Here is a 16,507-nt window from a genome sequence, read left to right on the forward strand (position 1 = left end):
TGCTTGATAACATTACTAATGAATATGACAACAGTTTGAAGATAGTAAGTCATGAACTCCAACAATTGAAGAAGGAAGTTCTGCCGCATTGTTTAGTGTTAGATTATCTTCCAGCTAGTCAAGGAGGGTTAGGTACAGTTGTAATTACATTGATGACAAGCACCTGGTAAAGGTTTAGCAGAGGAAGGACACCTTTTTAACCAATCACAAGGAACAATCCATCTTCCCCTGGTTGGACCCATCCACATGGTTCCACGATATCAGTGCTAAGATTTTCCATACCATTCTGTATGTCCTCGTTTGTGTTGGTGTCATACTTCTAGTCATCTATTGTCTACCTAACACCATTTGTTGCTGTTGTTCTTGCTGTACCTCCTTATTGTCTTACTCTTTTCTAAAGGCAAGTTCTTCTAAACCTGTTCTGTTCTATCCTAAGAACACTAAAAGTCTAAAAATTGACTTCAATGAACCACCACAGTGTATGAACATTATATACCAGATGTATTCTCATATAGGTTGTATGCATTGCATTTATAAGGTATGCTATGTTTAATTGTTTGTTTTGTATTATGGTTGTCAGAAGAACTGACAAAACGGGGGATTGTGGAAGGAAAAGTCTTGCAGGCCCTAGATGGCCCCTCGCATTCCTAAGCCCCCCTCCAAGGTAGACTGAGCAGTTTCAAAGTGCCCATGGGGCCCTTCTATGAACTGTTTCAAGACTACCCAGGAGACAGTGTGCCATCTGAGAAGGTCCTTATCAGTAGTATGTTATGTTATCCTTTTGCTTCTAGCAGGTGCCCTGGCCTTGAAGCTCTCCCACTATGTTACTCCCTTCTCGTTAACATAGCTAGCTAACACTAGATAATTGTACACTGAGACACTATGATAGATACTTGGCAATACTCCCTTTTCTCCCTAGAGAGGCCTTTTCCCATTGAAGTTTCTCTCCTGAAGGGTATATAATGTGTGGTCAATCTTTTGTTTCTCAGTTCTGACCTACTTGTGTATCAGAACCCACGGAGCTCGTGTATGTTTATTATATAAATAATAAACCTGGATTATTCCTTTTACCTCGGTGATCTCCGGTCTTTGGATTATTCCCTAACAGTAGTGAAAGACATTACATAGAAACATACACACACACACACTGCAAGAAATATTCATTACATGATTATTTACCTTTTTATTGATAGTGATGCCATGAAAGCTGCAACCTTTGCCCTAGTGCTGCTGTAGAAAACCCCATAACAAGTATACAGATAGTAAGATATGAGAGGTTATGCCCCTGGGCTAGGGGTCAAAGCTTTTACAACAAATAAATGAAGTGTGAATACTCAGGGGTCAGAGGTGCATGTTTTTTAACCAAAGAATGGAAGTGATATGAGTGAGGCAGCATTGTAGATGTTATCTATGACCAGAGAACACTGATCTGTGGCAGATATATGGCCAGCAGGTCTGTCTGTCCCTGTTAACATCAAACAGCAGGTTCAGCTGGGGGGCAAGGTGAATTAGTAAAACCAGTAACTGTTTATTTAACTGGAAATGTAATGGGTGAGGGCTGTTTATGGTTTGTAAATGGACCAGGAACCACCTAAAATCTGTCCCCTTTAGTTTTTAGCCTTGATAACCTTCCCTCAAGTTCAGACCTGTATATGTGCCCCGGGATCATGCACAGTGAAGTAGTACCATGTACATGCGGTATTTCTATCTGTATTTATAGGAAGCACACTTATTTATATTTCTCTCTTAACAAGCTGTATACATAACCAGGATCACTACCTCAGTTTCTGTCCTTAGTCTTGTGATGATACTCACAGTTCCTGAATATAGTTTATGGGTTTATCCAAGTGCTTCAAGAGATCTATCCAATTTCTATAGCCCTTCAGTTTAAACCCTTGGCCTCAGTTCTTTTTTTCCCTGCTTTGCAAGATACATGATATGTGACTGGGATGCTAATTCATTCCTGGTAACCAAGGGGAGCAGGGGAAGTGGAGTTAAATGGAATGATATGATATCTATGTTAAAAAATAAAGGGCTTCGTTTCCAGCAATATACTACCTGATTTACGACCGTCTACCTTTTGCCAAAGCAAAAGTCTCAGAATCCCAACCAGAACAGATACTGCACATCCCTTGTATCTAAAAGCACAGATTCCTAGAAAGCACAGCCAGATCCTTGAAACCGAAAGTGCTCTGTATACTTAGAAGTGTAAATGACTTTCCCATTAACGTTATCATGCCGGACATCTTTGCTGAACCTGTATCTTCTACAAACTTTCCAAAAATGTACACAAAAGTAAAAGTAGTTTAAACAGCTCTGTGCTAGATCATAGTCAGTTCTTCCAGACCCAGCATTTCTGGTTGAGCAAACCCTAAGAGAATACATTAAATAATCCTGTACTTGAATTGCCCTTAAAAACAGAGATCAATTGCTAAATGCCTTTTTATAATTAGAGGCCTGCTTGTGAAATAACTATAGTGGCAAGCATTTCTGACACTGACCAAAGCTGATTGGGTGGTCACAATTTAACTTGCTGGTAAATTAAATCTGTCATATATCTTTTATAACATGATCATGGGGTATTTACTTAAACACTAAAGTTGGGAATTAAAAAGCTTATTGACCCTTGTATGGTGTCTGATGATCCAAATTTGATCAAGCAGGTATGCAAATCCAACTGGGCAAGGACCAAGTTTTGATGCAGTTGAACAGATCACCATAGGAGTCTTTGTAAGACTGTGTAACTTGTACAGGATTATCATGGGATATGGGGTTATGTATATAGTTTCGCCACTGCTTGGGAACAATTGTAATAGATTGCACTCAGTTTGCCTTGAATTCAACCTGTGGTCTACTTGATATGGTTATGTCGTGCTGGCCTAACAGCAGCTCAGGATATCTCATTTTTTTTTGTGTTAGCTCTTGTTTTGATACCTGTTACAGTACCCTGAGCAATATGTGATGGTCAGGGGCGTAACTATAGAGGAAGCAGACCCTGCAGCTGCAGGGGGGCCCAGGAGGTATAGGGGCCCCATGAGGCCCTAATTCATATACAAATTAAATAAATATTGGAGAAACAAGTCAACCTCTAAACATTTTGGGGGCCTGAAAAATAATTTGCTGTGGGGCCCAGTAATATCTAGTTACGCCACTGGTGATGGTCTTTCTCTGATGGACCTCAAAAAGTTAGTAACGCTCCTACAAAGTAGTGTTAGATGGGCAGTACCCTGAGCAATATGTGATGGTCTTTCTCTGATGGACCTCAAAAAGTTAGTACCGCTCATACAAAGTAGTGTTAGATGGGCAGTGCCTATTCTTGGCAGAACTGGTATCCACAGTACAGGTATTAGACCTGTTATCCAGAATGTTCAGAACCTGGGTTTTACCAACAAGGGATCTTTCAAAACGTGGCTCTTTATACCTAGAAACTTGAGTCTGTTAAAAAAATATTTAAACATTAAGTAAAACCCATAGTGTTTGTTCAAAACACTTTTTTCAGTTCAGTTGTTTTCAGATAGTTCCCCAGAAATAAAGACTTTTTTCAATTACTTTCCAGTAATTATTTTTTACTGTTTTTCCAAAATCTAAGTTTAAAGTTGAATGTTCCTGTCTCTGGTGTTTGAGTCTGGCAGCTCAGTAATTCAGGTGCAGACTCTAAACTGTTACAATTTTACAATATTTAGTTGATACATTTTTAGCAGCATTAATAAATCTGCCCTTATGTCTTGAAATTAGGTTTATAACCTAAAAATTGGTTTAGATTAAAAAAAAAAATACAACTCACAAAAGGTCAGAAGGTGCACACTCAAACTCACAATATCAGGAGGCTGTCCAACAAAGTCTCCAATATGTGTATACTTAAAAAATTAAAAACTGGATTGCACACTCTCTATAAGAAAAAGCTTTATTTACCAAAAAGCAAAGGTTACAAAATCAAAACATTTGCCCTACACGTTTCGACCGTGAATGAAGACCATTTGGTGATTGAAACGCGTAAGGCAAATGATTTGGTTTGTAATCTTTTCTTTTTGGTAAATAAAACGTTTTCATTTTTTTAAAAGTATGTAACTTATCTTAAATGATAAAATCTGTTGTAGCAGAATTTCACTTTCGAAAATCACGTCTAGGATATCCACCCCAAATATCTTGGGGAGCAAAATTTGGTTCCTTATGTATTTGCTTCAAAAAATATTAGATGACTGTAACTATACAATTTGCAACAGATATGTGTCTTAGAATGTTAAATGATCTTATTTTAGTAGTAACGTTAAATGACCATTTCTCTTTAGAGAGCTCCTAAATACAACATGCCGCATCGCCAATACACTGAAGAAATATGGAATCCAGCGAGGAGACCGAGTGGCTATATACATGCCTGTTTCCCCTCTTGCTGTGGCTGCCATGTTAGCCTGTACCAGAATTGGTGCTGTACATACGGTTGTCTTCGCTGGATTTAGTGCTGAATCTTTGGCAGGAAGGATCAATGATGGTAAGTAAAAATGTAATATGTTTTATTTTTTTATAAAGCATCAAAATATCTTCAGTTCTCTAAAAGGTTGTTTTACTCTTCATCCATAGATCCCTTCCCCTATTACAATGACACACTTGCTGTAGGATCCTTTAGGTAGCTTGCCCTGGTAACTTCAGTGGACATTTACATGGCTTATGAACACTAGGTCAGCTGGTGTATGATCCTCTTTTTGTCTTTTATCTATTAATTCGGTAATTTAGAGTCACACCATGGTTACACCACAAATCTGTCCTAATGACTCAAAATAAGCTGAAGTTTGATGTGCAGGATAGTCCTCTCTTAACATGATGGTTTACCTTTACATTAACTTTCAGTATGTTATAGAATGACTAATTCTAAGCAACATTTCAATTGGTATTCATTATTTTTTTTTTATAGTTTTTGAATTATTTGCCTTCTTCTTCTGACTCGTTCCAGCTTTCAAATGGGGACTGCTGACCCCATCTAAAAAACAAATGCTCTGTAAGGCTTACTTACAGTATCTTTCTATTTAGGCCCCTCCTATTCATATTCCAGTCTCCTAATTAAAGCAATGCATGGTTGCTAGGGTAATTTGGTCCTAGCAACCAGACTGCTGAAACTGCAAACTAGCAAGCTGCTCAATAAAAGGCTAAATAACTCAAAACCCACAATTAATAAAACATGAAAACCAATTGCAAATTGCCTCAGAATATCTCTACATCATACTAAAAGTTAATTTAAAGGAGAACAACCCCTTTAAACATGTTCACAGTGCTACCCTGATACTATAGGACAATATGTGCCAATTCCTCTTCAAACCTATTGATAAATAAAGTCACTTTAAAGGGGAACTCCACACAAACATAATTTAAGCTTTTTGAAAAGAAAACATAATTTCAAACAACTTTGCAATATACATCAATTAAAAAATATGCAGACTTTTCATGATTTTTAATGCTTTGGAACAGTTCCATAAGCCTAGCCCCCTGCTCTCCTGCTGATCTCTCTGACTACTTTGCTGAGCTGGCTGACTACTGTTACTTTGTATCAACAGCCAGCTGTCCTTAGCCTGCATCCTCCAAACCCCACAATTCCCTGCACACGTGATTTCAATAAGGAACAGAAGATCATAATGCAGTGCACTGTGGGTTATGTAGTTCCCGCATGCTGTCCGTAAGATGTGGAGAAGTTGTTACAATTTGTGTTTAGTCCCTCCTTCCAGGGCCGGAACTAGGGGTAGGCAGAGTAGGCACGTGCCTAGGGCGCAAAGCTGGGGGGGCGCTAGGCATGTACCTGCTCTGTTGCCTACCCCATGTCCAGCCCTCTCACTCCCCGTCTTCCTGCACGCTGATTGATGCTTCTGCGCATGTGCGCACGCCGATTGACGCTTCTGCGCATGCGCACCAGCGTAAACTTGCGCATGCGCGATGGCGTCAACTTGCACATGCTCACACTCAGCCGGCGCCGCGTAGGCCCAGGTTGCCTAGGGTGCCTGCCCAGTGTGGTCCGGCTCTGCCTCCTTCCCTGCCAGGATTTCAAATGATGCAGAGAGAGAACTATTAAACAGCTGGATTTCAGCATAGAAAATGGCATTTATTCATACTTTTTGAAGAAACAGGTAACTGTAATGGTTATTTTATGGGTTTCTCTGCTATGTGGGCCTCTATCAAATTTTGGTTTGGAAGCCAAAGTTCCCCTTTAAGTTCTACAGCAGACTTCTCCCTCAAAGCAGATACTACTATACATGTCTACCCTGGACAACATTGTAGTTGTTTCCTACCTATTTGCATGTAAACGATAGAGCAGACTGATCTGTAGCATGTGCTGTCTTTTTCATCTCTATCATGCATTAAGAATGGAGTTTTCTCTATCAGTTTTTGTAAGTGCCTTTGCAAATTGGTTCTCTCAATAGCTTGCTGCAAAGCTGTCATCACATTCAACCAAGGACTGAGGGGTGGAAGAACAACAGAACTGAAGAAGACTGTGGATGAAGCTGTCAAGAATTGCCCTTCGATAAAACACGTCTTTGTAGCACAGAGGACCGAAAATGAAGTCCCCATGGGTAAACTTGACATACCACTTGAAGAGGTACGTTGTTTAAATCTGTACTAGCGCAAAGTAAAATAGCATATCTGCATAGTTATAAGCCATTGCATTCCAAACGTTGGATTCAGATGACACCCCGGGTCTAAGGTTACGGATACTTGTATTTAGGATATCTGACTCCTGCTTTGAAAACCATTAGTCAGTGATATTGATTACCTGTGTATGTAAAACACACATTACTTTTTTTTTCTTTTTGTTTGTGGCAGTTCACTTCGCTTAAGGCAGCCCAAGTTTTCACTTTGTCTTCTAGCAGAATCAGAGGAGGGGGTTATTATTTCATAATGTCCTCTTTTTAACATCCCCTTTAATGTACAGTATATACACACTGGTTAGCTCTGCATGGTTTATATGAAGATTTCCCGTTTAAATTGACAGAATTTAAAGTTATGCTGGCTATATATTTAAAGGGATTCTGTCATGGTTTTTATGGTATTGTTTTTATTTCTAAATTACACTGTTTACACTGCAAATAATTCACTCTACCATATAATGTAATTCCTGAACCAATAAGTGCATTTTTTTAGTTGTAATATTGGTGTGTAGGCACTAGGCAGCCATCTCAGGTCATTTTGCCTGGTCATGTGCTTTCAGAAATAGCCAGTGCTGCACTATGGAACTGGTTTCTGGCAGGCTATTGTTTCTCCTACTCTTTGTAAGGGCAGAGAAACACACGCTCAGATTCGGGGACTGTGGGACTAATCTCCTTTTCTTCGGGTCGACTAATCTCCCCGAACTGCCTCCCCTGCCTTCCCATTGGCTAGAATGTAATCGCGGGCAGGATGGCACTCGGATCGCTTCGTTTTCCGAAGTCATCCGAAGTTGCCTCACGAGGAAACTTCGGGTGACTTCGGATATGTTGCCTCACGAGGGAGATTAGTCGCCCCGAAGAAGAGGAGATTTGTCGCCAGGCGATTAATCACCCCAAATCAGAGCGTGTGTCTCTGCCCTAGCTGAAGGTGTCACAGTGGAACATGGATTTTTACAATTGAGTGCCGTTCTTATATCTACCAGGCAGCTGTTATCTTGTATCAGGGAGCTGCTTGCTGGTTACCTTCCCATTGTAAGGCTGCTGGGGGGGAAGGGAGGGCTGATATTGCTCAAACCTGCAGTACAGCAGTAAAGATTGACTGAAGTTTATCAGAGCACAAGTCGCATGACTGGGGGCAGCTGGGAAACTGACAATATGTCTAGCCCCATGTCAGTTTTCGAAATAAATATAAAAAAATCAGTGCACTTTTGAAAAACTGATTTCAGAGCAGAAGTCTGCTGGAGCATCACAGAATCACTTTAAAGATCTGCTTGTTGGGTAAGGTCCCCTATCCCAAGCATTCAGCCAAATTTGGCCACCCATGCATGGTGCCAAATTAAGCCAAGAGGCCAACAATGAAATCATTGGGGTCCTTATTGGGGTCCTCAGTTAACTTTGGATCAAGTAGTAAAATTGGGCTGATCACATCGATGGCCCCCAGATCACCACAGGCCTAAGGGAACCCATTGGGAAAAGTCCTTGTCCGAATATTATACTTTTCTGATAGATATGTGGTCATACACGGGTCAATAAAATGTGGTCAGGCATCTAGAGAGGCCATGTTAGTTGTTTTTATTGCCTGTGCATAGCCAGGTTTGGCTTGATAAATAACAAGATGCCAAAAATTCACTTCTTGGCATTTCTATTAGACAAGTACAAAGTGTAAATAAGAAATGATGTTACTGGAACTCTAGCCTTTCAATGAAGACTCTGAAGCTCAAACTATCGTAGAGAAAAAAAATGTTCTAACTACGCAACTGCAAAATAATACGTAAAATGTCATCAAAGTTTGGATCTGTTGTGCTAATCTAAATATCTTTTCTATCCCTGTGTTGATTTCAGGAGATGGCCAAGGCAGATGCTACATGTGCACCTGAAGCTATGAACAGTGAAGATATGCTTTTTCTGTTGTACACATCTGGCAGCACTGGGAAGCCTAAGGGAATTGTGCACACACAGGCAGGATATCTGCTGTATGCTGCTTTAACACATAAGGTATGGAGAACATTTTTATACACCGTATCTGACAATGCAAGAGGTGTACAGAGAGAGAAAGAAAAGCCTGTAGACATTAAAACTGTACAAGGTTATTTTATACAGGTCTACATGTTAGTATTTTTATATTTGCAAACGTGCAAATTACATTATTTCTTACAGTACAGGCTTATGTCATACAAGGGACAACACTAAGCAATTTTGACTGATCATTTAGCAGAAGTTACATAATATGTTTTGTAGGTCATTCATGGTCATGTATTAGATGGCACCAAGGAGTTCCTTGATCATATAAAGGCAAGAGGTTGAAGGTTGTAAGGGAACTAACGTGAATATGAAAATGTAATATACTGAAATAAGAAACTTTTTAAATACAATCAATTAAATATTCTGCATAATTTCTGAAATAATCAAGTTTATCTTCACTATCCCTCTCTCAGCATCTGTTTCTCTTCATTTTGTCTTCATGCAGCAGTTGGGTGTTGTATAGATATTGACCAGTAGATCCAATATATCTTTTAGGAGGCTCCTTTCCTAGCAGATGTATTAGAGCTCACTCAAATAACCAGGGCCGGAACTAGGGGCAGGCAGATTAGGCACGTGCCCAGGGTGCAAAGCTTTGGGGGTGCCATGCACATACCTTCTCAGCCTCTGATACCCCTTAGTCCGGTCCCCAGTCCCAACTCTGGCCCACTTGTGTGTGCGCGCTCTCCCCTTAGCACCATTTCTCCTACATGCGTGCACACAGTTTTCTGCGCATGCGCACTTGCACCGATGGGGCGCTACTACATGCCAGGCTGCCTATTGCGTCTGGCTGGGTTGGCCCGGCGCTGTAAATAACTGATTGCAATACAAACAAAATCTAACAAAATAACTGCCTTTTGCACCAATCCTGCATGTAGAGAGACATGATGTTTGGAGATTTTAATAGAGTGAGCTCTAATACATCTTCTAGTCAGAAGGAGTCCCCCTGTAAGATATATTGGATCTAACTGTCAATGATTATCTGACACCCAATTCCTGAATGAAGACAGAATGAAGAGAAACATATGAATAGTGAAGATGAACTAGACTATTTCAGAGACAGTACAGAATTGTAATTGATTGTATTTAGAAAGTTTTATTATTTCTGTATGCTGAAACTTATATTACCTTTTAATTTTCACGATAGTTCCCCTTTCAGTGTAGTTATAAATGTTTTGACCTGTATAGTCCATAGGTTTCTTTCAGTTAAGTCAGCCCTTTTGGCTTTTTTAGTACTATATACAGGGGGTCTGGGTGAATCATGGCATAATGGAGGGGGTACCGATGCCCCCGTTGATGTTTCTACTAAAATCACTAAGAGTTGATTATAACTGTGATATGTATAATGTGTAGTTATATAGGTTTTGACCTGTATAGTACACGTTTCTTTCAGTTATGTCAACCTTTTTGTCTTTTTTTGTACTATATACATGGGATTTGGGCATATCTGGGTGACTCACAGCATAATGGAGGGGGTGTTGATGCCCCCCGTTGATGATTCTGTTAATATCACTAAGAACTTTGACATGTATATAGAACTTTTGACATATATATATATATATATATATATATATATATATATATATATATATATATATATATATATATATCATGTATTTTCTAAGCAAATTTTCTATTAGTCTTCATTTCTTCTTTTTTTTATAGTTTTTGAATTATTTGCCGTCTTCTTCTTCTGACTCTTTCCAGCTTTCAAATGGGTGTCGTTGACCCCATCTAAAAAACAAAGGCTCTGCAAGGCTACAAACATATTGTTATTACACATGTTTCCATTCAGGCCCTCTCCTATTCATATTCCAGCCTCTTATTCAAATCAGTGCCTGGTTGCTAGGGTAGTTTGGACCCTGGCAACCAGATTGCTGAAATTGCAAACTGCAGAGCTGCTGAATAAAAATCTAAATTAGTCAAATAATAAATATCAATTGCAAATTGTCTTAGAGTATTATCTCTCTACATCAGGGGTTCCCAAACCTTTTTTACCTGTGAGCCACATTCAAATGTAAAAAGAGTTGGGGAGCAACACAATCATGAAAAAGTCCCTTGGGGTACTAAATAAGGGCTGTGATTGGTTATTTGGTAGCCCCTATGTGGACTGGCAGCCTACAAGAGGCTCTACTTGGCACTATACTGTACATAGTTTTTATGCAATTAAAACTTGCTTTCAAGCTTGGAATTCAAAAATAAATATCTGCTTTGAGGACCCTGAGAGCAACATCCAAGGGGTTGGAGAGCAACATGTTGCTCATGAGCTACTGGTTGGGGATCACTGCTCTACATCATACTAAAAGTTAATTTAAATGTGAACAACCCCTTTTACGGCTAATGCCACATGTGGTCTTTTGAACAACAAAAAAACTCTCTGGCAGTGTAATTACACCAGTGAATAAACACAATAATTGAACCTAACATTGACCAGGCATTTTTTGTACTTTTCTATAATTGATTGCAATCATCAGTAACTTCTCGTTTCCCATGATGCATTGAGCCATTGCAGGATACGACTTATTCTCCATGTACTGATGCAGTGAGAATTGCCGGTGCCATCTTGAAACCGCAGTGTATTTCAGCCACACATTGCAATCAATACTCATTGAATGTTAATTATGTTTTTCATCCAACACGAAAAATTGCACTGGCCTGCATTGTTTGGCATTTTTACTCCAGAAAGTGTTTGCCATTCCAATGTGTATGCATTATTGACATAATTACACCAATTTTAAAAATGCATTATAAAAGCCGCACGTGTGGCATTAGCCTTAGAGTCTGTATGTTACAACTTTGTTGCACATCTGTCTGTAGGCTTAGAGAATGTGAACGTCTGTTCCCCACAAGCATTGACCTCTGTATTAGTGCAACTGAGTCATGTCAAAAATGTTAGTGCAAGGGGGTTTATAATAGTGACACAGGGGGAGATTGTTTATAGTATTTTACTTTACTGCTTAGGGACGGCTTCTGCTAGAAATATGGTCATTTTTATTTTTATATTTAATCAGGGTCTTCTGCATCTTTTGAATTCAATATTGGCTTCAAGCTGTGGTGCAATAATACTATGGGGCAGATTTATCAAAGGTCGAGGTGAATTTTGGAATGAAAAAAATTAGAATTCCTAGCTATTTTTGTGTACTTCGAGTAGGGAATAGTCCAAATTCGATTTAAATTTGAAATTTTTTTTTAAATTTGACAATCAAATTTATCATGTACTGTCTCTTTCAAAATTGAACTTCGACCATTCGCCATCTGAAACCTGCCGAATTGCTGTTTTACCCTATGGGGGACCTCCTAGAATCTATTTGGTGGACTTTGAAAAATTTTTGGGAATCGTATTCGATCGACTGCACTATTCCTTTGATTTGTATGATTCGAATTGGTCAGAATACGGACCTATTCGACCAAAAAAAACTTCGACTTCATTTTGGTTGGTCTTTTTGAATTTGAATTTTGAAGTTTTTTAAACGACCCTTGATAAATATGCCCCTATATGTGAGCCAGGGCCATATATACAGTATATATATATAGTGAATAAAGTACCCCCTCTTGTAAAATACAAGGATGTTATAAGTTACCTCAGCCTTCAGTCTCGTGTTTTTATATGGTCATGAAACTCCCGAGGTGACTTCTAATATTCTACATGGATGTAGCTAGGGAAGTTTAAGGTGCACCTCTATGTATATTACACTATGTGCAGTTGTGTCTATTATCCTATAATAAACAGACATAATCTGTAATATCTCTGTTTTTCTAGCAGATAAGCAAAAAATGCAAAAAAATGTTTTCTAATGCACTAAGAATGATAGGCCCCTGACCATGAGATGTCACATAGTAACATAGTAACATAGTAACATAGTAAGTATGGTTGAAAAAAGACACACGTCCATCGAGTTCAACCTTTTTTTTTTTTTTATTAACTACCTATCTGCCAGTTGATCCAGAGGAAGGCAAAAAAAACCCATCTGAAGCCTCTCCAATTTGCCTTAGAGGGGGAAAAATTCCTTCCTGACTCCAAAATGGCAATCGGACTAGTCCCTGGATCAACATAGACTATGAGCTATTTCCCATAACCCTGTATTCCTTCACTTGCTAAAAAGCTATCCAACCCCTTCTTAAAGCTATCTAATGTATCAGCCTGTACCACTGATTCAGGGAGAGAATTCCACATCTTCACAGCTCTCACTGTAAAAAACCCTTCCGAATATTTAGGCGGAACCTCTTTTCTTCTATTCGGAATGGGTGACCTCGTGTCAGATGGAAAGACCTACTGGTAAATAAAGCATTAGAGAGATTATTATATGATCCCCTTATATATTTATACATAGTCATCATATCACCCCTTAAGCACCTCTTCTCCAGCGTGAACATCCCCAATTTGGCCGGTCTTTCCTCATAGCTAAGATTTTCAATACCTTTTACCAGCTTAGTTGCCCTTCTCTGTACCCTCTCTAATACAATAATGTCCTGTGAGTGATGGAGACCAAAACTGTACGGCATATTCTAGATGGGGCCTTACAAGTGCTCTATACAGTGGAAGAATGACCCCCTCCTCCCTTGACTCTATGCCCCTTTTAATACAGCTCAAGACCTTATTTGCCCTTGATGCTGCTGACTGGCATTGCTTGCTACAGCCAAGTTTATCATCTACAAGGACTCCAAGGTCCTTTTCCATAATGGATTTGCCTAGTGCAGTCCCATTAAGGGTATAAGTGGCTTGGATATTCTTACATCCCAGGTGCATGACTTTACATTTATCAACATTGAATCTCATTTGCCACTTAGCTGCCCAGATTGCCAGTTTGTCAAGATCCTGTTACAAGGATGCCACATCCTGGATGGAATTAATTGGGCTGGATAATTTTGTGTCATCTGCAAACACTGATACACTACTTACAACACCCTCCCCTAAGTCATTAATGAACAAGTTAAAAAAAGGGGACCCAATACTGAGCCCTGGGGGACCCCACTTAGAACCTTACTCCAAGTAGAGAATGTCCCATTAACAACTACCTCTGTACCCGATCCTGTAGCCAGTTTCCTATCCATGTGCAAATGCCTTCATTAAGCCCAACAGACCTTATTTTAGAAAGCAGTCGTTTGTGGGGTACAGTATCAAACGCTTTGGCAAAATCCAAATAGATCACATCTACTGCCCCCCCCCCACTGTCCAGAATCTTACTTACCACATCATAAAATGCAATCAAATTCGTCTGACATGACCTATCCTTCATAAAGCCATGCTGATTGTTGCTCATAATGCCATTCATTAGGACAAAATTTTGAATGTGATCCCTTAACAAGCCTTCAAATAATTTGCCTACCACAGATGTCAAGATTACTGGCCTATAATTGCCAGTCTGAGATCGTAATCCCTTTTTAAATATTGGAACAACATCAGCTTTTCTCCAATCCATAGGCACCATACCAGATGACAGTGAATCTGAGAAAATCAGAATAAGGGCTGGTCTAAAACTGAACTAAGCTCTCTTAGAACCCGGGGGTGTATGCCATCAGGCCCTGGAGCCTTGTTTACATTAATTTGTATTAAAGCTTTTTGAATCATATCCTGAGTCAGCCACTGACTAGATTGAGCTGAACCATTCGTGCAGTTATTAAGTGAGCCTGTGAACCCAGACTACTCTATTGTATACACTGAAGAAAAGAACTGATTTAACACATTTGCCTTATCTGTATCTGTTACAACCATACTGGTACTATTATTTAATGAAGCAACACTCTCAACCTGCATCTTTTTACTATTAATATATTTAAAAAACTTTTTTAGGGTTAGTTTTCACCTCCACCGCAATTAACTCTTCATTTCTTTTCTTAGCCTTCCGGATTGCTGATTTACAACATTTATTACAGTGTTTATATTCATTAAATGCAGCTTCTGTCCCTACAGATTTGTAGTTTTTAAATGCCTTTCTCTTCTTTCCCATTAACTTCTTTACCTCTGTATTAAGCCACAAAGGATGTCCGTTTACGTTACAGTTGCATAAATGCTGAATCATATCTTGTTCTATGTGTTTATCAACAGTACAATGTAAGGAAAGATAATGTCATTTATAACCAAGGTATTCGATATAAAACAAAATCAGTTTGGCACATATTTCTCTACTTACGCCTACCTTGTCTTTAATTAGAGCCAGGGAAATACCCCATAAAACAATTACCTTGCAAAAGTCTCATGTTCTCCTGTGTGTCACAAAACCAGAATTGCCCTGAACACCTGCCAGGTATATCCCTAGCTGAGGATTAGCCAAAAGTACATTTTCTTTACTTATTTTGATCTTGTAGTTTCTGAATTTTAAATGCTAAAACCATGTTAAAAACTTTTAGTTTTTTTGTTTAAGGTTTATAAATATCACCTGTATCTTTTAAGCCCACATTCCAAAGTTTTAAGACCTCTCTGCACAGATTACTAACTCACACAGTACAGGTACGGGACCTGTTATCCAGAATGCTCGGGACTTTTCCAGATAAGGGATGTTTCCATAATTTGGATCTCCATGCTTTCAGTCTACTAAAATATAATTTAAACATTAAATACATCCAATAGAATTGTTTTGCCTCCAATAAGGATTGATTTTATCTTAGTTGGAATCAAACACAATGTATTATTTTGTTATTACACATAAAAGGGAATCAGAATTATTTGATTAATATGGTGTCGGTGGGAGATGGCCTTCTAGTAATTCGGAGCTTTCTGGATAATGGATTCCATACCTGTATAACATAAAAATGATTACTCATTAGTAATACATTCCTTTTCTATTTCTCTATAGTATGTGTTTGACTATAAACAAGGAGACATATTTGGTTGCGTGGCAGACATTGGCTGGATCACAGGTCATAGCTATGTTGTGTACGGCCCTCTCTGCAATGGGGCTACAACTGTGCTATTTGAGAGCACCCCAACATATCCAAATCCAGGTAAGAATGTATCATTCTTCTTAATGGCTTACAATCACGCAGACCCAATAGATCAAAAAAACTTTTTTGAAAAGCTGGTGGTACAATTGATAGGGGGATTTTTTGTAGGTAAGTTTATAAGGAGGTTAAAATTATTTGTGTAGAGGAAACATGAGGCTATAGAGGGAGATTGTCCCTAGCATAATAATAGGCCAAGAATATTCTTTAGTTGTAAGGTGAGTAAGAAGTAGTATTCAAGGGAAACCTAGAGGGAAATTCTTTAATGAGTGCTATATGGTAATTAGAAAATTTGATTATTTGGTTGGAAGTAAAACTTTATTTGCATCAAGCTGGGGTGTAGTAGAATTAGCTAAGGTTTTCCTGAAAAGGCAAAAAGAAAGTGGTGCTATATGGTATCTTCTTTCTACCCATGTTTATAGACCAGTAGAATGGGTGAGGCAGAGCCAACTTTGGTGGGCTTAGATTCTTTCACTTGGAATTAAGTAAGTGAGTCAGGTAGTGCAGACTGCTTATTTGTGAAAAATATTCTTTAAATACCAGTTGGGTGGAGAGGTCTTCAAGTAGAGCTTACAGTCAGGAGATGAAGTACTTCAGACAATGACTGCTGTTCATGGCAAAGGAAGGTTTAAGAGACCGTGGGTAGAGAGCGGAGGAGTTTAGAGCTGCTCTCTTATTTGCATTGTCAAAGGCATATTTTAACTTCTTAATTGTTAGGCTAAATTAACTATTGCCACTAGGGGGTAAATTTATCAAAGAGTGAAGTTCCACCACTAGAGTGAAATTCCGCAGCTCTCAATTCATTTCTATGGGATTTTGAAAGGCGTATTTATCAATGGGTGAAAGTGAAAGTTCACCCTTTGATAAATACGCCTATAAAAATCCCATAGAAATGAATGGAGAGTGGCAGAATTTCACTCTAG

At 38.9% G+C, this 16,507-nt stretch overlaps 1 protein-coding gene across 1 annotated transcript in view; it reads left to right on the plus strand.

The window, feature by feature from the left end:
• Nucleotides 1-16,507, plus strand: part of acss1.L (acyl-CoA synthetase short chain family member 1 L homeolog) — a 72,563-nt gene that overhangs the window by 29,330 nt on the left and 26,726 nt on the right. Inside the window, exons 3-6 of the mRNA XM_018262870.2 lie at nucleotides 4,290-4,489; nucleotides 6,405-6,580; nucleotides 8,469-8,621; nucleotides 15,440-15,587. Coding sequence (XP_018118359.1) covers nucleotides 4,290-4,489; nucleotides 6,405-6,580; nucleotides 8,469-8,621; nucleotides 15,440-15,587 — 677 coding nt within the window. The remainder of the gene's footprint in view (nucleotides 1-4,289; nucleotides 4,490-6,404; nucleotides 6,581-8,468; nucleotides 8,622-15,439; nucleotides 15,588-16,507) is intronic.

The sequence above is a fragment of the Xenopus laevis genome, chromosome 5L (genome assembly GCF_017654675.1).
Source record: "Xenopus laevis strain J_2021 chromosome 5L, Xenopus_laevis_v10.1, whole genome shotgun sequence".
NCBI lineage: Eukaryota > Metazoa > Chordata > Amphibia > Anura > Pipidae > Xenopus > Xenopus laevis.